General features: G+C 43.1%; 1 protein-coding gene across 5 annotated transcripts in view; it reads left to right on the forward strand.

The window, feature by feature from the left end:
• The window catches only part of POC1A (POC1 centriolar protein A), a 55,676-nt gene extending 37,123 nt beyond the window's left edge, over positions 1 to 18,553 (forward strand). For 3 of the 5 annotated variants that reach the window (XM_050312987.1, XM_050312989.1, XM_050312990.1), the window contains 2 exons: positions 6,751 to 6,891; positions 18,280 to 18,553. In XM_050312987.1, the coding sequence (XP_050168944.1) occupies positions 6,751 to 6,891; positions 18,280 to 18,378 (240 nt within the window). In that variant the 3' untranslated portion in view covers positions 18,379 to 18,553. The remainder of the gene's footprint in view (positions 1 to 6,750; positions 6,892 to 18,279) is intronic. The other 2 variants (XM_050312991.1, XM_050312988.1) reach the window with 1 other exon arrangement.
• The last annotated feature ends 3,655 nt before the right edge of the window (positions 18,554 to 22,208 follow it).

A 22,208-nucleotide genomic window follows, 5' to 3' on the forward strand; every position in this document is an offset into this window, starting at 1 on the left:
CAGGACAAGTGTCTTGATGAAGATTGTGAGAGGGAGGAAAAGGCAGGCACAGGCACCCTCAGCTTTGCTTTCCAAGGAGATCTGAATGACTGCAACAACCTGCAGCAGCTTTGCCTGGTAGTGGATGGGAGCAGCTGTGCTGCTACAACTGTTTTCCTTTGTGTTCTGGTTTGACAAGATTTCTTGCAGAAATAAGAGGATCAGCTTTTAATTTCTGTCATCTTACAGTGAATAGATTTGTTCTTAGGCTCTGGAACAATAAGGCGAGTCCTGACAAGTCATTATTGGTCAGAATAAAAATTGCCTTTTAAGTTCAGCATCTCAGGCTAATTAATGTAAATTCTCCCACTTAGGTTGCTGCTGTATGTGACTTGTTTTAATGCTTGAGTCATAATTCAAAGAGAAGAGACAGAGGCAAGATTTATATTTTTTTCTAGGCTGCTATTCTGTGTCAGCTTTGAGATGGATGAAGATAGCTCAGACTTTGCAGAAAAGTTTCTAAGATCTCAAACTTTTCAGCTAAAATCCAAGCTCCAGCAAGAGTAATAACAAATGGGTGTGTGTCTGCACATGCTTAGGTGTGTATACATATATAGCACACATTTCTATAGAGAAGTAACAAATGTAAGTATGCATTTCAGTGTTTGACTGCTTTTTCTTGGGAGTTTTTCCCCCCAAAACAAGAATGGGGAAGCAGTAGTTCAATTCTTGGTGAAATTTCTTAGCAATAGTTTTCATATTTATCTTTTTGTTCCTCTAGTGTCTTTGTTTCCACACAAAACTGTTCATTTGAGATTTTTGGTGCTGTTATTCTCCAGCAGCAGTGTTAGAATAGACAGTTGAGCATCACCTGTACAACAAAGCTTAATTATTCCCTATTGAGTTCTGGAAGTTCTCTTCTTATCTCCTAAGAAAACACTAGGACTGAGGGGAGGGAAAAATTGTTTAAGGGAGGTAAAATGCCTAAGCAGAGTAGGAAAATATAAACCTAGAATGTTGAAGGCTGCCCTTAGCTTTTTCCTTCTTGAGAAATACAGACCTGCCCTATTTTTTTTTTTTTTTTTAAACAATTGGTAGTCATCAAGTTTTACCTGTCCATGCTCTCTTTCACTGGGCTTGCCATGTTTGGCATCCTGTTCCCTGTTTTCACTCATCACAGCAGTGCCATTTGTGCTTCTGGAAGTGTAATACATGCAGAACTTTGCTATGTTTCTTCAATGTTTGTAGAGGGCTTTGTAGCTGTTTAAAATGTAACTCAAATTGGAAAGGAGCTAACTATTGGAGATTAGTTCCTCTTATCACTCTGTTTTAGTAAGACTGTTAATTACTGTAGTGTTGCATTAATTACTAATCATTTGGAAGCCCAAGCTTTGTAAAGAGTTACATTCCTTACAGTTTTTGGGTTGTGGGGATCCTCTCTGCCAGAGCTTATCAGGAACTGCGACTCTTTTTCCTTGCAGTGTTGCTTCTCCTTGGAAATGTTTCTACTTTTTGTATAAAACAGAGATAACAGCACGAAAAACATCGAGCCTGATCTTGGCTGGCTCACAGCCAGCTGGTGCCATGGTGTATACAGTGGTGGTCAGTATAAACTGACTGGGAAGCGTGGACAGCATAGCACCTATTGCCTCTAGTTCTTCTTGAAGGTTATCAGAAGCTTTGTATTTATGGGTTTATGGCAAAACATGGCTGTTACAGTAGGGGTGCCAAATTTCAGTGGCTTAGCTTGGTATTCTTAGTAGCACCAATAAGGAGGAGGGCTCTGCATAAAGAATTTCTGCCCTCTAGCATATCAAACCCAACATTCCTTTTGTCTGAAGCAAAAATGAAAGGTAAGTGACGTTCTTTTCACATCCCTTTTCTTTTTCTCTCTCTCTCCCTCCCCAGTTCCCTTTGTTATCACAACTTGAATCCTGAAATAAGAGGTGAATGGCCCCATAAATTGTTTCACAAAGCTAATTTAACTGGTATTCTGTTTCTGGTTGTTACCCTCTGCTCGTCTGGACAGTAGATGTGGAGTAATGTGCAAGTCTTGAAGAATTTCTCCAGAAATTTCAGAGCTGCCTCAAAGAGGGGATGCTTTTCCAGGCTAGGAGAATGAGCTTGTGCTCAGAGAGCTGTGTTCAATCAATGATATTTCATAGGTAGCAGGAAGAACTGAGGCTACCTCTCAGCTTTTCATGAGCCCTCTAGTCTAGCATGGTGTGTGTACTCCATCTGACCTTCCTGGGGAGCTCACCTTAAAGCTAAAATGCTTCCACTGGATGTCACTGTTGCTCTTGGAGAACACATTTAAAATATCACTTTACCTGTGGTGAAAATGATTCCTTGAAATAGAAGATTTTTAATGGTATTTCTGTCTTCTTTTAGATTAGTAGGATTGGGGTCCAAATGAACAGCGGACACCACCTTTGGGATTTTTCCACTTTTCTGTTTTTAGGAGACTTTTTCCAGCTAAGATAGTGAATTTAATTGCACTTAGTGAGTTTTAATACACTGAATGTCTGTATTGAGTTGAATACATTGGATGTATGTGTTGGTTAAAGGGAATGATGTCTTTCTAGATACTTGAAAATTAAGTCTAAGACTACATCATATTCCTTTAAAAAGCACAAAGACAAAACCCCCAAAGCAATGTGAAAATTGATTTAAAGGGACTTAAAGGTAGAGCTGAACCTACCCACCTTGCATCGCTTGGTTCTTCCCTTCCAGCGGAAAAAGGTGAGGAGAAGGGAAAAGAAGTATTTCCTCTGGATTGAATTATAAGAATCCTATGTCTTATTAGTAGGTGTAGAATTCAGGTAGGAAGTTACTGTATCAATATATCTTCTAATGATCACAATTTAAAAAGCAAAATGGCATTTTTTTGGTTGTCCCTGTCATTCACTACAGATGCACGTGTGTTGTGTAGTTAAAACTTGCTCCCTGCCCTCCCTCCCCTCCTCCTTGCTCCCATCAGCACTGTAATTGCTGGCCAGGATGCTGTTTAGCCAGAACAATTTTTGTAAGAGGCTCAGTAAGAGACCTCTGGAATGAGGGCTGATTAATTTTCCCCTTCCCCCAAGTAGTTGCACTGTGCTGTCTTTAAGTGGTTGCTATAAATAAATCACTTCTGTTTTCCCTTTGTCACTGAGAGCTGTATTGTATTCAGAAACTGCTCATCTATTCTTCCTTTAATGTTCAGCTGCTCCTTGCTCTACTCCCAGGGCTTAATATGCAGATGTTGTAATAAGATATTTAATGGCAAATACGTTTGTTTGGTTCTGCCAAATGAATTGCGCACTTGAACTCTGACTAAAATAAATTAAACCTCTGCAGCAGTGTCATTGTTTCTGGTGCCTGTCCCCAGCATTCAGCTGGCACTTTACCTTGCAGGTGAGTCAGATGAGAGCACAGGCATCTCTCCCTGTAGTCATGATGTTCCTTGCTACTGAGACTGACACAATTCTCTATTTTTGCAATGTTTTTCTAAATCTGTTAGAATTTAAATCACCGATGGCTGGCTCACCACATGATACAGATTGCCATTAGAGAAGGGTGGCTGTAGTTTGGTCTCTAAGGGCTTTCTTATTCATTCTTAGGGACAGGAGCTGATTTAATCAGCTTTTACAAAATTTAAAAATGATTTTTTCTGGGGGCAGTTTGATTCTTCCTCAGCTGGCTGCGCACTTCCTTTCGACTGCATTAAGGTACTAGTAGGTACAGGTCGTAGTCTGGCTGTTAAAGGAAAGTTTCCAAACTTTTCCCTCTTGCTGAACTGTGAAGTTTAATACTTCAGTTTCTTTGTCTATTTTGTGGGCAGTGACTCAAAGTGCTTCTGTAGGCAGGGTGTTCTTGTTCCTAGAACTGAATATTCAAAGCCCTTGGTCAGTTGAAAAGCCTCCCTTTTGGAAGTCACTGCCGTGACACACTGACACAGTTTATTTACTGGCTGGCTGTGTCCCTGGTTGGGACAGATGCACTAACTCAGAACCTCAGTGCTGAAGGCTGTAGCTACGGGTTATCTGGGTGATGATGACGATGGGCAGTAAGGAACCCTTCAAGGAGTGATGTTTGAAATGGGACAGCCATATTTTCATGTTTCTGTTTTTAATTGTAGATACACTTCTGTCCTTGGGGGTGCTGCCACCGGTGAGTACCTTCAGGAGCCCAAATGGCCTTGCTGGAGGTGGCTTGCTTGGTTTTCCATGGGGGTGGCACAGAGCCTGTGATCTGAGCAGTGTGGCAGCTGACAGCTGTGCCCCTGGCTGCAGCTTGACACGGTGAGGGACCACCTGACCCCCTAAAGCATTAGTGTAGGAACATCTCTGCAGCACTGCCCTTGCAAATATGCCAGACTCTTAAACTTTGTGGACTGTAGCAAAGAGAATATCAGCTCTTGAGTTCAACCCAGAAGCTTTTTATGAAAAGCTGTCTGACGTGCTATAAAGATGGAGGGAGAAGATCTGTCGGTACAGTCATTTTTCTGCTTCTGTGAGTCAGCTTGTCCTAATGGGTTTTGAAGTGGATAGCTCATCATCATTTGGGGTTTTTAAGTGCAGGTTGTATGCAGTGTTAGCTCACTCAAATTTCTGCTGTGCCATGATTGACTGGCCTGAAGTTATATCATCGAAATACGCTAGTCAGCCTTAAAATAGCAAGAAAATACGTTTTTTGATGCTAGTTACCCATTGAAAAGTAGGGGTTTGTGGTTTTTTGCTCAGTTTTACTTTTAAATTTAAGCAGCAAGTAGCAGGTTTGTAAGGCTGGCTTTATCTCATTTCTGCAAGAACATATTTTAGCTGATTGAATCAATGCACTGGTGAGCAACATGTGGCTCTTGGGCTACCGGCAGCACAGGAGTGGTTGGAGTGTGGCTCCCATACCGAGGCTGTTCAGTGTGACCTGGAGTGTGGGCTGTGTTGGCCGGGGGCCTTGTAGATAACCCAAATTATTCAAGCAAGTGGGAGGAAGCAAATTAGCAGAGGCCGGTGTGGCTGGTACCTCCTGATACCCAGCTGCATCCCAAACCTGTGGTGGAGCAGCAGGGATCCCTGAGGAGCAGTTGTTAGATGTATCCTTTAAACCTTTCCCTTCCTTTCCTGATCCTTATGCAAAACTGGCCTTGTGATGCTTGGCTGTTTGAGGATGGTTTTGTTGGCAGGGTCTGGAAGAGTGGTTGGCCCTTACCAGCAGCAAGGCATCCTCCTGGCAAAGCTACTCGTGCTGTGGCCTCTTTTCCTTTTCTCTTCCTCACCCCCTCCGGTCTCCAGCTTCCCTAGGTAGTTGTGTTTCTACTCTTTGCACTACTTTCTGCATATTTTGCCTGAATGTTGGACTGAACCTCAGCCTTGGGAGCCTCTCTGTGCCCAAAATCAGTGGTTCCCAGCAGCACAACTATTTTATGTATATTTTTTTTTTTAACATAATTTTTATGTATGCACATATATATACATATATAGATATTCATAATGTACTGAACAGTTTGGGAGTTAAAGTTAAGTGAGCTGGTCTAAGGTCTTGTGGCAGTTTAGTTGCACACCTGCTCATACCTGTATCGAATACAGAGATGAGCAGGTAGATCAGTACAGCACTGATGAGAAATGCATTCCTGGTACTGCATATGAGAGGAGAGATGGAAGCAACTCTTCATTTCTTGCTTTGGAAATACACATGTGGGAGAACTTGTAGAGACCATCTTCCAATCTGTCAGAATTCCTTGCTGTCTTTGCTGATTTGTGAACTTCATGTGAGTAATAAGTGCATGGGATGGAGCTGCACCAGGCATCGGGCCATGGAGAACTACATTTTGAGTGCTGTGATCTTGGCTTTAGATTCAAATCTTGTCTGTTAGTGTAAATTGAGAAACTGAAGTCTGCAGTTGCTTAACCAGTTGGCTGCCTCCTTTAGTTAAACTTCTCTGAACTACTTCTGGTGATAATGCAGATAAACAATGCAAATACTGTTTGTTGTAGAAGAAAGGTACCATTTTGAAAGAAAAGGAAAGTAGAATAAGTTCTTTAGTAGAGATCTATTTGTGTTTTTCAAACCTAATTTATTCTGAATGAAATATTCAAGCTTGCATAACTAAAGTAGTTGAAATTGAAACTTCAAAGTAAACTTGTTCTTAATCTCATTGAGAAGGAAAACCAGTTCAAGATATAAACAAAATTAAAATTACTAAATCAAAACTGTTCCAGTGCATATTGGATACATCTTGCTTCTGCTGAACTTAACTGCAGTACAGTGCCTTTGCAACTACCAAACATGGAGAGAGGCTTTAACTTTACTATTAGAGTGAAATAATTGGGCTCCTCTTGGGGTATCTTACTTAATTCTTGTTATTTGGATGCAGTGCTTACATGTGGCTCCCATAAGTCTTCATTTACCTGTGGTCTGTGCCTGTGGGCCACACGAGCATGCCAGAGCTCTTTGCACACATAAAACTTGAGCCTTGCAGGATTGCTTCAGGATTGTTATCTAAGGTTTACCTTTCCTCACCAAGGATTAGAAACAAACACAAGCACACACACACACAAAAATGCCCCGAAAACAGCAAAACCACCCTCCACCTGGGGCAGGCAGGCAAGTCAGCAGAAGCTTTTCCTTTTCCAGCTGTGTCAAGAACAATTCCTTTTCTCCTTTGCCTGTTTTTAATAGCATAGACCGTCCCAGCATAAACTGTCCTTTACTGTTTACCCTCCATGAAACAGAAATCCTTCTCCAGTTGTTTGCATTGCTATAGCAGATTATGTCTGTTTGTTTTTCTAGCAGTCAGAAATGGATAGTGGTATTCATCATAAGAAAACAAAAACTCAGGATTCTGGTAGGAACCACGAGCAGCAAGAGGTGGAGGCCAGTCTTGCAAATACCCTGGAGCATATTATGGGACAGCTGGATGTTCTGACTCAGGTATGGTTTGCTCTTTAATTTTGTAATGACAAAGGTAACTCTGACGGGAAGAACTGGGAATGCTTTTTGCAATACTTTCATAGAATAAAAATGTGACTAGTTCAAAACCTCTGTTTTTTAGTAGTATTTTGATAAATCTTTCATCATTTGTTTCTCAGCTTATCTCTATCAGTTCCCTCACACTGACTTCCAGCTTAGGCTGGAATTCTTCCTTTATGTTCCTTTATGCTGCAGTCTCTTTGAGTGCTGCGTGAGCCAGCTCTGAGAGACTGTGCTATTAGCCAGGGTTTATCTAAGGTGATGCCTAAAGGAGTGCTTGGCACAACAACTCTGTTTTGGTGAATAATCTGTCTCTCTTCCCTCCCCCATTATACTGCAGTCTATAGGTAAACTCCGTTCAGATCCTGCCTCTTTTCCCCCACCCCACGTTCACCTACACAGTCCAATTTCTGCAGTACTCTCCTCCCATCAACAAGTCTGGGCCCTTCTGTGCCTCGTTGCTAGAACATGCTTTTCACCCACAGTTACAAACAACTAATCCCAACATTAACAAACAGTTCTTTCTTGGAGTCACTAAGCGATGCTTGAACAGTACCAGCCGTCAGTGGTGATCACAGTATGTGTTTACTTAGTAAGAATTTGGGGATAGAGCTGGTTTTTGATTAACTAAATAACATCTCATTGCTCCTGTGAAGAAACACTGTGTCTGATTATTGTCTGGCCCTGAATTTCATTGTGTGTTTTTTGAGGTATGTGACAAGCACGGGATAGTAAACATTGGTGATCTCCTGTAGCTGAGACCAGGGTGGTAGGATGGAAAAATCTGTGTGGGAGGGTTTGTCTGTGGGTTTAAATGCTGTTTCTGAGAAAGAACAAGCAGGTGTTAAACACTTGGTATTGAGCATACTGATTACTAGTTAAAGTTAGCTCTCTGCTCTTGAGAGAGTTAACTTGTCAAAGTACTTGTCAAAAAGTGCAAGATGATGGGTTAGAGGGCCCATCAGGGGATTGAAGGCTGATTTAGGGATTAAAAAACATGCCAGGACTACAGGCAGTCTAAAATAGTGTAGGATGAAACCCAAAAGGTATTTAAGTTCACTTGGCAGAAATGCAAGAAAGCACTTTTCCTGTGATCTTTAAAACGCTGAACGCTGGAGGAGGGGAGGGAAATCTCTGACACTGGGCCCTCATACTTGTGAGTAAAAAGCAGCCCAGTGTATACACAAAATATTTTATTACTGTTTTTACGTCTCCCTAGTAAGTTTGGAATGTGATTGTTATCTTTCATTACATAAATCAGATCCACATTTCTGATGATGGATGTGTAATGGCTCCATTTCAACTTCATAGGTGTTTAGAGGAGGCAAATATTGCAGTAAACAGTTCGTGGGGGATTTAACCTAAATATAAGCAATGCAAATAGCTGTCAAAGATATTGTGTAACTGTAGAAAATTCTAAATGTTGTTTAAACCTAGCAGAAAGAGAAACTGAGATCAGTGGGGGAGGAATAAATTAGTAAGTTTAGGATAAAATTGGAAATACCCCTGAAATAGTAAAAATCCAAAAAGCTGCCTTGAGTAACTCTGCATTCTGCAACCTTTTACCTTTTTTTGTAGCTTTTTTACCATCTTTGAAGCACTTAATTTCTCATTGGTTCTGATCTGTGTATGTTGTGTTTTGTATTAACACCATTTTAATGCATTTTTACAGGTAGATGTTCGTGACACATTGTTGAAATGGCTTCCTAATTTTTCATTTTCATGCCAAGGTTTTGATATTTAGCAGCAAAACAAACCAACACCAAACAAACTTAAGCAAATGAGCCCGGAAAAAAATCCTTGTTCCTGGACTAAGGGAGGAGGTTCCTCAAAGAGCAGGGATTGTCTTTGTTCTTGTCATAGTTTTTAACACTGTGTTACCATGATATAATGTACCAGAGGGGGAAGGTTAAAGTTGTGAAAACAACTGCCTTGTGAAATTATGCAAATACAGGCCTAATTTACTTTCCTAATATTTTTTTCTGTAGTTGTCATTTCAAGGCTTAAATGTGGTATCATGTAAGAGTGGGAAGGAGAGAAAATACTTTCAATTTCTGCTGAAAGGGGTGATAGTAAGACATCAGGCTGTCATCTCTTGCCAGCACGCAGCTTTGTTCTGAGACACACTCTTGAAGGTGCGTCATCTGCCGCTAGCAATTATTAGTACCTTCCCTCTGCTGATTTCCAGATGAAATGACGTGTTAAGTACTTGGGTTCAGTGGGATTTTTCTTTTTTAATTCAATTAAAAGCTCTCTTCCAGCCAGTCACCAATCACTGAGGCTGTTAGAGGGGTTTTGTGCCACACACAGCAGACTTGCTCCATCAGTTTGGCACTTCAGTTCATTGGGGGAGATGAACCAGGAGAATCTGGTGGCTGTTGGATATCCCAACTAGCAGTAACCACTATAGTGAATAGATTTACAAAAATTCATTCTTACAGTATTGACTTTGTGCTAGGATTTAATTCTTTAAGGTTTTGGTAACTTTCTTCCAACGGGCCTTTGATTCAGTGAAATCTTTTTCTCTTCCTCCTTCCCCAAACCCTGTCAGGGCATCTTACTTGTAAGAAAGTGGTTTAATGTGACCTGACAGAGTCTTTGTATTTTTTCCTAAAAGTGGTTTGTGTTTGGCCATACTTCACATGCAAATACATAATGTTTGACTGCCTTTTTCAGAAGAGTAGCACGTGCTTAGTAATTCTGTTGCCTTGAAGAGAGGAGTGAAGTTGAGGCCTTTGACATAAGTCAGTTGTTTCCAGTAGTTTTGGATTGCTTAGATACCCTGGTTCCCCTTTCTAGGGAAGCAGACAATTCACATCTGGCAAAGGAATGAGGAAGATGACAGTAATAAATGTATGATAAAGATGATTTGCTCCTCCCTTTCCTGCAGCTCAGTATCTTGTCAGTGTCTCAGTGTTTAAAAATCCGTCACTGGCATTTCAGAGACGTGAAAAGTAGGAAAATGCAGACTGTTTATCAGTTAATTTTTTTAGTGAAGGCTGGATCTCGGTGCCTCAGTGCCTATATGAAGAGATGTGGTGAATATTAAAGTTTAAGGGAAAAACAAGGTGATTTTCTCTCTTGGATAACTTCCTAGAACAGAATGGTGTGTTTTGGCTGAAGCGTAAATGAAGCAGATATTAAAGGTTTACTCGGTTCTGATGCATTTTCTGCACTTAAAGCTGAACTGCCCTTCTGAAAAGATCATCTGTGAGTAACCATGTTGGCTGCAGTGAAAAACTTGTATTTGCAATGATCATCTCCAAAGAGTTTATATATTCTTGTCCTCACTTCAAACACCTCCAGCTGCTGTGTTCACTCTGTTGATCTGGTGGGCAGCAGGCACTGAGGCAAAAGCTGCTGGGTTTATGTGGGAAGGGAGATGTCTTCTCCAAATGGAGAGTTCAGAACCAGGTTAGCATAAAAATTCATAAATAGCTGCGATAATCCACCCACAGGAAATGGCTTTAGATGCTTCCCCAAACTAATCTTGCGTTGAAGCTGGGAGAAAACAACACAGTGAAATGGAGACGACTTGATAAATCTGTAAAATAATCCAAAGCCTCAACTGAAGGACAGTCTAGCTCATGTGGGATTAAAGGATTATTGCACTCCAGAAAAGACTGCAGGCAGAGGGGGGGAAGTAAAATTGTTTTAAATGAGTTTTTTAGCATAAAAAAGACTGGGACATAAGTGAGTTGCTTTTTAATTAAAACTGAAAATGTTTGTATGTGCAATGCTTATAATGAAAGTAAGTAAAATCAAATTTTTATTCCTTTTTTTGAGATGTGGCCTCCAAAGCTTGTGTTAGTGAGGAATGAATGTGGTGCCTCTCTTCTGAGAGGCATGGACTGTTAATTAAGCAACTTGCTTCAGTAAAATATATGCTTTTATGACTTCAAGTAGTTATAAGTCAAGAAGAAAGATTTGGGGGGGGGGGGCATTTCGTAAGTGCTTCTACTTTTGCTTTGCAGAAATGTCTTGGTTTCTGTGTTGCTCTCAAGACCTGAACACCCACAGATTATAGGTGAACCCAATACGCAGGAGAAAAACTGCAGGGAGTTTTTATTCCAAAAGAAATTGTTTGAAACACTAATAAAAAAGTTCCCATCTGAAAAACCTGTGAAATGTCAGATGAGCTTGCTTTTTAAACCTTAATTCAGAGGACAGAGAGGCTATTTTTTATGAGTCAGACCCATCTTTTGGATATTCAGTAGCTTTGATCTCTCACTCAAAACAAATGAAGTGCCCTGGTTGTTGCCAGTCCTCTGTGTAATTCAGCAGAGTTCCTTTTATTTTTCTGAAATGTACTTGTTAAAAAATCCTGATGCAAATACATTTTTCTTATTCCTAAGACTGCCTAAATTAAGTGCACTCCTAGGGATATTTCTGTTTTAGCAGAACACTGTCTGAAGGCTGGCTTTTCAGAAGTCTCCCTGGATGTTCACAGGACCTTCACCTTCCATTTTCAATGGGAAGGAACACTAAACACCTCCCACAATTTGTTTTCACAGGCAGACTTTGAAGATTAATATAAATTGTTATTCAGCCATTGGATACCAGCAGCTGTGTTCATTTAAGTGAGTGATTTGCATCCTTTCAGAGGCAGGGGACGGATATGGGAAGGCTTTGAAGTCTTTGTGGCTGGGGAAGACCTTTAGTCATTTGGGGTTCTAACCTCTGTACTGTGCAGTTGCTGTCATGGCCCAGGCCTGGGTTTTTTGATGTAGCTCATCATAACTTGCTGTGTTTTATACTGTGGTGAAACTGGAAGTCTCCTGACTCCTTTTACTATGCTGGTGTAGCCCCAGAGGTCTGGGAGCTCTGCACCGAGGAAGCTGCCCAGAAGCCATCAGCCATTCCCTTCCAGAAACTTGCAGGATCTGATGTGCCACCAGTTTAGCTTTGGCTGATCGACTGTCAAGACTAAGGTGACAGCAGTGTGTGATGAAACACTGTCAGTAAGAGGACAGTAAATTGAAAGGCTCAGTTGCAGAGCTTGTGTGCCTTTTGTCCCCACCCTGTGTGGGAGACACTGGCAGACCTGTGGCTCAGCCTGTGTGGCTGGGGTTGATTTAATACAAAGGACAACCTTTTCTGTCCCCTGGGGTTCCTGTCGTCACTGTGATGCTGGTACTGATCGTGCTGCTTGCTCTGGCAAATCCTGGATGGAACTAGAATTTTTGGGTTCACTTGTATGACTTTCTTACTGTAAAAAGCGCAGTGAGCACCACAGGTGATCACTTGTTGCTGTACTGAGTCTCCCACAGGAGTAGCTTTGTACATTACACCAAAGTTACTCCTATAATTTAGTGAAAGGGTTGGTAAACTGAATTCAAGTAGCTGCAGAAAGTGAAGTGTACTGGGAGGTGGAAGGAGAGAGGGCAGCTGAGATCTCTAGAATGGTTTGAGTTGGAGGGAACTTTAAAGATCATCTAGTTCCAACCCTGCTGCCAAGGGCAGGTTGTTCAAGCCTCATCCAACCAGGCATTGAACACTTCCAGGGATGGGGCAGCCAAAGCTTCTTTGGACAACCTGTTCCAGTGCCTCACCAGCCTCATTGTAATAATCAGAAGGGGAGGTTAGCTGAGCAATACTGATTTTGAGTTTTACAACTACCTGTTTCCTTCTTGTAGTGCTTTGGGTTGCTAAATGTAAAACATTCTTTACTTTTCAAGTATCCTGAGTAGCACGTGTCTGACTGCTGGCTCAGGAGAGCTGGTGGGACTATGACCTTGGGTGAATGTGCAAAACCTTTGTTGAGGGGTCTGTGGGACCTCCTGACCCCCAGCTGTATAGCAGCACTGACTGAGACATTCCTGTCCAGCCACACTGGAGCTACGTGTGTAGTAGGAACAATCATACAAGTTTGGGGAATTTGAAGCATGTCCATAGCTCAGCCTGGTGTGAAATATTCTATGCAAATAGGCTTTGTGAGAATTCACCTTAGCTTTGCATTCAAAGCTGTTGAGATGGTGAGGAGCCACAGACCTTATTTAAAATGTCTGGGGTAGCAGTTCTTGTTTGAGCTCATGAGGAGCTATCATTTCTGTTAGAAATCATCCCACTTGTTTATTTTAAACCTAAACCTACTTTAAGTGTATATTTGGTCTCTGAGATTAAGGGTTTGACCACTGGAGTAAGATGTGAAGAGCCTTTTCTACATTGTTAGTAGCTGTGAAGGCTTCATGCCTTGTTATACTGAGATGAGGATTATTTTCCTTGCTAGTCTGAACTGCCAGCTCTTGCTGACAGTGCTTCAGAGTGTGTTGAACGTCAGTATCTGGTTTGGGTCCCATCTGAAATCTATTAAGATACAGATTTCCCATGAGGAGGGCAGCCCAACTCTCTTTAGGTGTGTGTGGTACTAGGAGGGCTCTGCTGGGGGTCACGAGTGGGGTGCTGAGATGGAAAGGACAGCAACAGCACGTCAGGCAGAACTTCCTATGGTAAGGAAGAGAAGCTGCTCCTTGCCAGACAGGTTCATGCTTGAACTTTTGCTGCACAAGTTCTCCCATGAGCCTTTCATCTTGCAGCTGGAGTTTAAAAAGCCACACTATGGTTAGTGGAAGGAGTTAACTTTTTTTTTTTTTTTTTTTTTGGTAAAAGGCAGGTAGGACTAACCCTTCCTGTGGTGGTTTATTTGACTCATTGCATTAGTTTAGAGAAAGGGCTCCCAAGCTGGAGCTTTCTTGGATATTTGCTAATTCCTGATTCTGCAGAGGACTGGATATATGCTCAGGGTTGTATTTAGCAGATGTTGGGGGTACATTTTAGTGATTCACATGCATTAATGGGGGGGCCTCTGCTTGTTGATATTACTCAGTTAACTGGTTGCAGGTTCCCATCTGCATTCCTTTCTTGTAAGACTGTTTTTACTTCCCAGTTCAGAACCAAGAGGCTTCCTCAGTGCTGTGCAGGAGCCTGGCCCAGGTGACAGGAGTGCCCTGCAGGTACCTCTGAACCCACTCATTAGCACTTACCAAGGAGGCACCTTTGGATGCTAAAGCAGCATTTTCATGGTGCAGTTCACTTGTACTTCCTGGCCCTGTTTGGGAATGGGCTCTGAAATGACCATTTTTAGGGAGAACCATAAGAAGTTACAGCAGGGTATGTAGGTCTTGGAAAACAAACCAGAGTTGGCCATGATGGTACAGAAGATAGAGCTCTTAAGCCTCCAACTCCAGGTCAAATTTGACAAGTCTCATTCTGTAAATCCAAGAGCCATCTGTGGTTTTCATTGTACCTCTTGCAAGGCATCCATCCCTACGTTTTTCTTTGTACCCACAGAGTGAAGTGGGGAAACTGGGCACAGAAACTTGGGAACTTCTGCATTTGCTGTGTGTTCTTTTGCAGGTGCATTTTTTTTTTTATAAACTGAAAAGAAAATCCTGTCTTTGTAAATTAACATGTCAGATGGGAAAGAAAAATCTGAAGAGGCAGAAGTAATGTTTTTCTTGGGCTGTTTGATGTGTTAGTGCTCTGCAAAATCTTTTAGCATATGCTTAGAAAAACTGGTGGAGCAAACTTTTGAGGATTTTTTATGTAAGTAAAGCTAGAAAATTACTTCTGCCTCCTTTGAATCAATGGAGAGAGGGATTTTCTGTTAGGAATAAACAGGAATAGAAGTGCAAGTGTCATATTGTGCCTGCATAGAGCCAAGAGCACAAATATTGTGCAGGATCGTGTCCCTTGTAGGTTCAACCAAGCTGTTGTTACCTGACCTGATTAACTGTTGTATGGATACTTTTTTGGGGGAGGTCCCTAGTTCCTGGTGATCAATCAGAGCAGTGTTCGGTCCCTAAGCTGTTAAGTGGCTGATTAGAGCCGGTTTGAGTGGCGCTTTGAAAAGCTCCTGTGCTGCTTGCGGGACAAGAGCTGCACCTTTGAGCTAGCAGAGCTCGTCCTTAGTGCGGTGAGCTGAGCCTTGGTTATTCCACCCTTCTGTGCCCTTTCCTGCCTGCCCCCAGCTCCAGGTTAAGTCCTGCTTTAGCTAATACCAGCCATCTGTCTAGGTGGATCTCTCCCGGCAGGGACTCCCTCCGCTGCTCCGGAGGGTTGCTGCCGACCTCTGCTCCCTTAACTCTGTTTCCAAGTTTTCTTTGGCGCTGGTGGAACTGGTTTCTTTCGGCATTCAATTAGCATCTGCTTCCCCTTATCTGTCCTCCTCAAAAGCCCCTCCGGGGCTGCTGCAAAAGCTTCAGCCCCGAGGCTGGTGCTTCTTAAACTGTCTCTGCTGCTTAATCAAACAGGGGCATGTTTAAGAGGGGCTGAGGAATAGATACTGATGAAAGCATCTTGGAACAGCATCACAGATCACTGTTATTTGGGTTGAGGGAGTAAAAATAACATGGAGGAATAGCATAAGGGGCTTGTCATCAGGTAGGCAAGCTTGACTACTGGGTGCCTCAGATTAGGTGTCCTGGGGGAGCGTGGAGCTGAATATTCCCCAGAATTTAAAAAGTAAATAGGAGGCAACTTTTTTTTTTTCCTACATACTTTCCCATTAACGTCCCAAAGAGAAGAGCAGGTTTTTTCTGTGCTAAGTCTGTGAAGATAAATGAAGACAAATGTTGCAGGAAGTGTTGGTTGAAGTGATTTAAATTTTCTTTTCTGTGAAAAGTTCCGTATTCTCTCCTGGTGCCTGTAGTAATGCTCAGTACATTACTGTAATGTCAGAAATACTCCTTAAAAAAATAAATAGGTTGATCTTTTTTTCTCGTTTAAGCCTGAGCTGTTAGCCTTCTGCCAAGTTGAGCCAGGACTTCAATAAATTATCCAGCATTTACTCCCTGGTGCGTAATGGAGACACGTACTGTGCTCCTGACACGACAGGAAGCCCAGATCCTGCCACAGAGTGTGAACCTGGCTCCAGTGAATCCTCCCTGAACCTGGCTGACACTGCTTTCCTCCTTGGCTTAACTGTTGGTTCCTTATCTTTGGAAAGCCATCCCAAAAGCAGGCAGGAGTTGAATGGATGCTGTTTCATTTGCCTCCCAAGAAGGACTTGCTTTATAAATAGCAACGTGGAAATATTGTAAAACTCTCAGCTGCTAATAAAGGCGCCTTTCTTTTCTGTGCAAGGTACAGTGTAGCACTAATAGCAGCTGGGCAGTATTTGTGCTTTCCCTTACCTTCCTGGGATGTCAGATGCCCTGTCTATTTTGGGCATCATATATCCAACTCTAAATGGACTGTAGTCATCGATTCCTACTTTGGACTTCCTGGATTTCATTTCTGACTGCTGCTTTTCCACAATTAGTTTCCAAAAAATACTTACTGCAAGTCTGCTGCTTATACTTACATGCAGTTTCCATTCTAATAAACATTTTCCCTCCAGCTTTCTCACGAATCCAACACTTTCTGAGGGCTCAGTCTCACGGTGCTGCCTGTAACAGCCCTTAACTCGTATCGACGGGATCATGGTGGCAGTAAATCATGGAACAGAGGAGCCACGAGTAATCTGGGCATTGCTTCTAGCAGGGCAGTGTGGCCAGGATGTTAATTCAGTTGATTCTCTTTCTAAAGGAAATTTGATGCAATGTTTCATTCCCTCTCTTTTTAACAGAGTGTTGAGTTACTAGTTCATTTTTTAAATGGAAAAGCCAGGATCCCTACTGCTTTTCATTCTCTGTCTGGTTGCTTGAAGGATAAAATCTTTGCTGTAAACGCCTGGTAGACATTCAGCCTGCTGTGTTCTGCCCTCAGTAGCTTTGCTCCTGATCTCTAAGACAGTCACTAGGCAGTGGCATGGCTGGATGTGAAAAAGGTTGTCCTCTCTCTTTGGACATGTAGGAGGGCTCCTGCTGGCTCTGGGGCATCTGGGATGTTACCTGCTGGCTCCAAAACGTTTCTTCTAGTTCTTTGTGTACTGCAGTTCTTGTGCCTCAAAGGGGTGGCAATAGAGGAGGGAAAAAACTTAAATGCAGCTGGTGCTGTAGCCCATGGAATATTTGGGCAATGCAGGTTTCATTCTTTCAGGTGATGCTTTCTACAGCTGCAGCAGCACTCTTCTGCCTTGCCACAGGTCAGAAATGAGAAATATATTAGAAATAAGCTTTGAACTATGCTTGGGGAGGGAAAAAAGATGGATTATGGTAAATGCTGTGATGCACAGCCCTTCCTGACTTTGTTGATCAAGATGGCTTTGCCTTAGTGCCTGCTGTTGTTTGCACTACGCCTGTTTTCTCCCCCACTATTTGTCTCATTCCCCAAATCATTTTACAGGAGACTTTTCTTAGTCTCAAGTGGCTTTAGCCAAGCTATTTCCTCTCTTTGTGCTTTCGCTTCCCCAGCTGTAAAATGGGGATAATGAGACCTGCCTGCTTTTGTCAGGCACTTAGAGATGTGCTTACGAAATGCGCTATTAAAAGGCTTTCTATGTATAACTGCTATACAAACAGCGGTTGTCCAAGTTTATTTGAATTACTTTATTAAAGCCCAAGGTTCTGAACATCCTTTGTTTTTAACAGAGGATGTTATTTATGCAGTAAAAATGCCCAAAATGTGAAGCTATTGATTGTTGCTGATAAGTTTATGGATATTAAAGCATTAAATCATCACTGCCCATTATCAGCCATTCTGGTGTCTTTGGAAGCTGAAAGTGGTTGCGCATAGCTGGGGCCCCTGATTATCTCAGAGTGATCAATAAAAGGTTTTCAGCAGAAGCTTTTATTGCCACGTGGTTAAAATGTTCTTCCTGTGCATCCTGTACATGATGACTTCAGCTCGAGGAGAGAGATAGAACAATCCTTTGTGGGGTAACTGGATTACACAAAAAAAAGTGGGCATTATGTTGAAGTAGATATTGCTACTTGCAGTTTCAGTTCCCCTCCACCACCTGCTGCACTCCCTTATGCTGGGAGGGTTTTCTTGCCTCTCGTTGTGTTTGTCCAGCAAGTTTTGAGTGTTTTAATTACAGCAAACCCACAGTATTCAGAGAAGGGAGGAAAGAGTTGGAAGCAGAGAGGTAAGTAAAATCAGAGCTACAACTGGGCTAAACTGTTTAAAATCTGTGTGTCTCGTTAGCAGAGGAGTGACCACTTCCTCATGAATGTGGAAGGACAGAACCTGTCCATGAAAGGAAATGCAGAGCCCCATCTGAAAGCACCGAGTGCTGAAAAGCATCATTTGGTGATGTCTGCAGGAGAACTTTGCGCCTGTCATTTTCTGTTGCTCCTCTCTGAAGTCCTGTGGTCCTCTGCCCTGCTAAAGTGCTGACACTGGAGTTCAGGCCCTGAAATACCTCTCAATGCTCCTGTGAATTTAGCATTCCATTGCTCACTCAGAGTACAGTGTGTAACGTGGCGCTGTGAGCAGCTCAACAGCACCTTTCCCTTTGTTTTGCAGACAGTTTCCATCCTGGAGCAGAGGCTGACGCTCACTGAAGACAAGCTGAAGGAATGTCTTGAGAATCAGCAGAAAATCATTCAGAACAAAACGAACTGATTTCCTGAGAGGAGTGGTATTGGGAGGTTTGAGGTTGTTTGCGTTCCCAACAGACTGCGTGTGACTTGCTTTAGCAATTTTGAGCACAATCTATTTTTCACTTGAAATGTATAGTTATTGTATCTGTAAATAGCTTTGTTACTTTACTAAAATAAAAGGAATATTTTATTCATAAGGGTGGATAACAGTTGTGATCTCTTGTGCTTCCCAGAGGTACAGCAGCCGGCGTGTGGACTGAGTACTAAGCAGGAAGGTCGCCCCTCTCCCATCCCTGGTGCTGCTAAGTCGGTTTTGAAGTGTTCAAGCATCTTGGAGTTGCCAAATGCCTGGCACAGGCTGTATTAGGCTTGTTGCTGAGGTGTGTGCTGGCTGTAGGTGACAAGCAAAGTGCTCTCAGGATATTGTGGGCAGTGGTAGTTCACCTCTGTTCTAAGACCATAAAAAACAGGTGAGGGGGACTCAGCTGGCACATGGAGAAGGGTCTGTCTCAGCCAAGTCCCTGGTGGTACCTGGCAAATCTGACAAAGGGCAGTTGAGACCCTGGGTGGTGTTTGTGCAGAGGGGGTTAAACCCAGTGGTGGGGTTTAGCTGCTCCCTTGTGCAGTGTATGGAAAACAACTGCTTGAGGCTGGAAGAGAGGTCCTGGTGTGTCAGATGCAGGGTGGATTCCAAGTGGATTTTGCTTTGTCTTTGTCTGCTTCTTAAATTAAAGGCAGGGGAAGGGGAGAGGAAGGCAACCAAATAGTGGAATGTTTTCTCCATCGTGGAACTCCCCTCTTCTCATACTGGACTGCCTTTAACTTTTGGTCATTTTGCAGATGTTTTCACAGTTGAATAGCTCATCACTGGCGCCCTCCTCCCCTCATCACTCCTGGCTTTTTTGGGGCTTTAGCAGGTGTTCAGTATGTAGCTGCACAAGAATTTGGACTTCTGGGAGATCCAGTTCTCCAACACCTCTTCTGCTAATACACACTGGAAGTCTCCTTTCTTGCAATGAACTGTGACCCGCATTCCTGGAGAAATGATCTGCAGGAACTTGAGAAGTTTGGGGTTAATGTAACCCTCCTCACACTGTCGGATCAGTCTCCTCAGCCTGATGTGCCTCAGTCCCTGCCCTTGGTGGTCCCTCATGCCACCACTGCTTGCCAGCCTCTCACAGCTTCCAGAGCCAATCTCCACATGTGCTGTGGGTACTCAGGATTCTTGCCTGAGGACTGGCTGTTTCCCTGCTGGCACCAGGAAGCTGCTGGTCTCCTTCCCTCCTGGTACTTCGTTCATCTCTAAGAAACCCTTTCTGGCTTTATCACAATATTTCACTCCTTCATTTGCAGGAGGCTGAGAGCTTTCTCATTTCCATGCTTGGTTGATGATGAGTTTCTCTCTGCCACAGACTTTGTTTTCTGTTTCCAAGCTCTTAGTCTGATAAATCATTTTTTTCCCTCAGATTGCTCTAATGGAATCAATTCACTGGTGATATTCTGTGCTCTTGCTCTAAGCTTTCAGTGGCTTTCTGCTGAGACTGACATAATTTTCATTGAAATGAGTTTAGGTGGGGATGGGGATGGGTGGGGAGGAGGGGACTCAAAGGTATCTGTGGCCAGTTTACCACTGGGAAAAGGCAGTTTCTTCCCTGATCTGCTGCTGCTGAAGTGATGACAAAGGTCAGATGCAAGAGCCTAAACCTTCAACTTGATCTTCAATGTTATGGACTGGCCTTTGGAATGGAGGTTTGAACGGGATAGGAAAGTTTAAGCATTCCACCATGAGTTTTTAAGCTTAACTTTAAAAATAGCCTTTGCATCCTTTTAATGTGTAGTTTCTAATGTCTTAGAGACCACAGAAGCAATTTGTATCTGGCATTTCAGAGAGGATGGCAACACAAATGACACACTTGGTGTGTGCCCAGAGGTGCCGCTTCTGGGTGCAGTTGGTACAGACGCCTTTTTCTTTTCAGATGCTCTGAGTGAATCCATTTGAAAGACTCAGTTGTGCTTCAACAGCTGATGAAGTGGTCAGGTGCTTTGGGCAAGCCAGAGGGATGTAGGATGTTGTGGCTTAACCCCAGCCTGCGACTAATCCCCACACAGTGCCTCGCTCACTCCCTCATAGTGGGACAGGGGAGAGAAGCAGAAGGGTAAAAGTGACAACTTGTGGGTTAGGATAAAGGCAGTCGAACAGGTAAGCACAATCCACAAGCAAAGCAAAACAAGGAATTAATTCACCACTTCCCATGGGCAGGCAGGTGTTCAGCCATCCCCAAGACAGCAGGGCTCCATCGTCCATAGCAGTGACTTGGGAAGACAAATACCGTCACTCTGAATGTCCCCCCTTTTCTTCTTCTTTCCCTAGTTTTGTTTGCTGACCCCCTTGGGTCAGTTGGGGTCAGCTCTCCTGGCTGGGTCCCCTCCCAGCTCCTTGTGCCTCCTCCCTGGTGGAGTGACAAGCAGAAAAGGCCTTGACTCAGTGTAGTCACTGCTCAGCAACAACTGAAGCATCCCTGAGTCACCAGTGCTGTTTCCAGCACAATTCCAGAGCAGGCCCATACTAGCTACTGGGAAAAAGAATTAACCCTACCCTAGCCAAAAACAGCACTTTGGGGAAGTTGCTCTTCTGGGCTCAACTTCTTGTTCAATGTTGTTGTAGAGATAATTTGGATTCCCTCTCCTCCTGACTTCCCATACCCACCCTAACGACCTCTGTATGATTTAGGTGGCAAGAAAGGTAATCTGAAAGGAATTTCTTCTGACAGTGCTGTCTACCTCAAGCATTTCCTTGTCCCAAATCTCAGCAACTTGCACCCTCTTCATTCCTCCCCCCTTACAGCCTCTTACCTGGAGTAGGATATCAGGACTTCAAATGTACCAGCAACTTCTATGGGGTGGCTATTGCTTGAGAGGCAGGCAATGTTTGGAAAATACAAGGGTTACGTTTTAATCCTTGTGCTTAAACATTGAGCAATAACCTCAAAAAAAAAAAAAAAAGAAAATATCTGAGGAGCCCAAATCCTATTGCCTGTCTTTTCCTGAGGCTCCTGCTTTATCCACTAAGCACCATGGTTTTTGAGCACTGGGGAGAGAACAGCCTCCAGAGTGGGTTAAATCCACTTCTATTTTTATAATCATTATCTTTTTTTTTTTTTTTTTCTTGACTTGGGCACATCTGCAGTGTCCAGTTTGTGAAGCCCTTAACTCAGGGAGCAGTAAAACAGCCAAGTGAGGAGGAGCACGTTGTTTGTACTCGGGCTCCCATGGCCTCTGCACTGCATGAGGACATACCCTGTCTTGAAAACCACTTGTGGGGAGCTCTGTGCAGGGGGAGTGGGGGCTACGAAGAGTTAAAGATTTTGTTTTGGATCTCCAAGGCACGATGGAAGCCAAGTTCTTAAAAAAGTAGTTTAATTTGTTGCCATTACATTTGCCAGACGTATGACCTCACTAAACTTTCAGCAAGGGTTCTTTGTGCCGAGATTGGCCCCTGGGGAGCCCGGTGCTGCTGCAAATGGCTTTTTGGCTGCTACGAGCATGGAGCATGTTAAACATAACCACGATCTGTGAAAAAAGTAAGAATCTTCAAGCACTGCCCACTTTCCTTCCTGTCTGGGAACTGGAATTGGACAGATACAACAGCAGAGCTTGTTACTGAATAGGCAAAACCAGCAGAGCACTGTGGTACTGACTCTCCTGGCCGGGAAGTGCGATGGCCGGGAGCATCCCCTGCCCGTGGGGCCGTCACTGGGTGTGAGTCTGCCAGCCAGCTGGGAGATAAATCCAACTATGATCTAAGTAGCTGGGCTAAAACTAGCCAGCCTCGTGGTGCAAATCACTTATTAT

This window comes from Myiozetetes cayanensis, unplaced genomic scaffold (genome assembly GCF_022539395.1).
Source record: "Myiozetetes cayanensis isolate MyiCay16 unplaced genomic scaffold, myiCay2020 scf18, whole genome shotgun sequence".
NCBI lineage: Eukaryota > Metazoa > Chordata > Aves > Passeriformes > Tyrannidae > Myiozetetes > Myiozetetes cayanensis.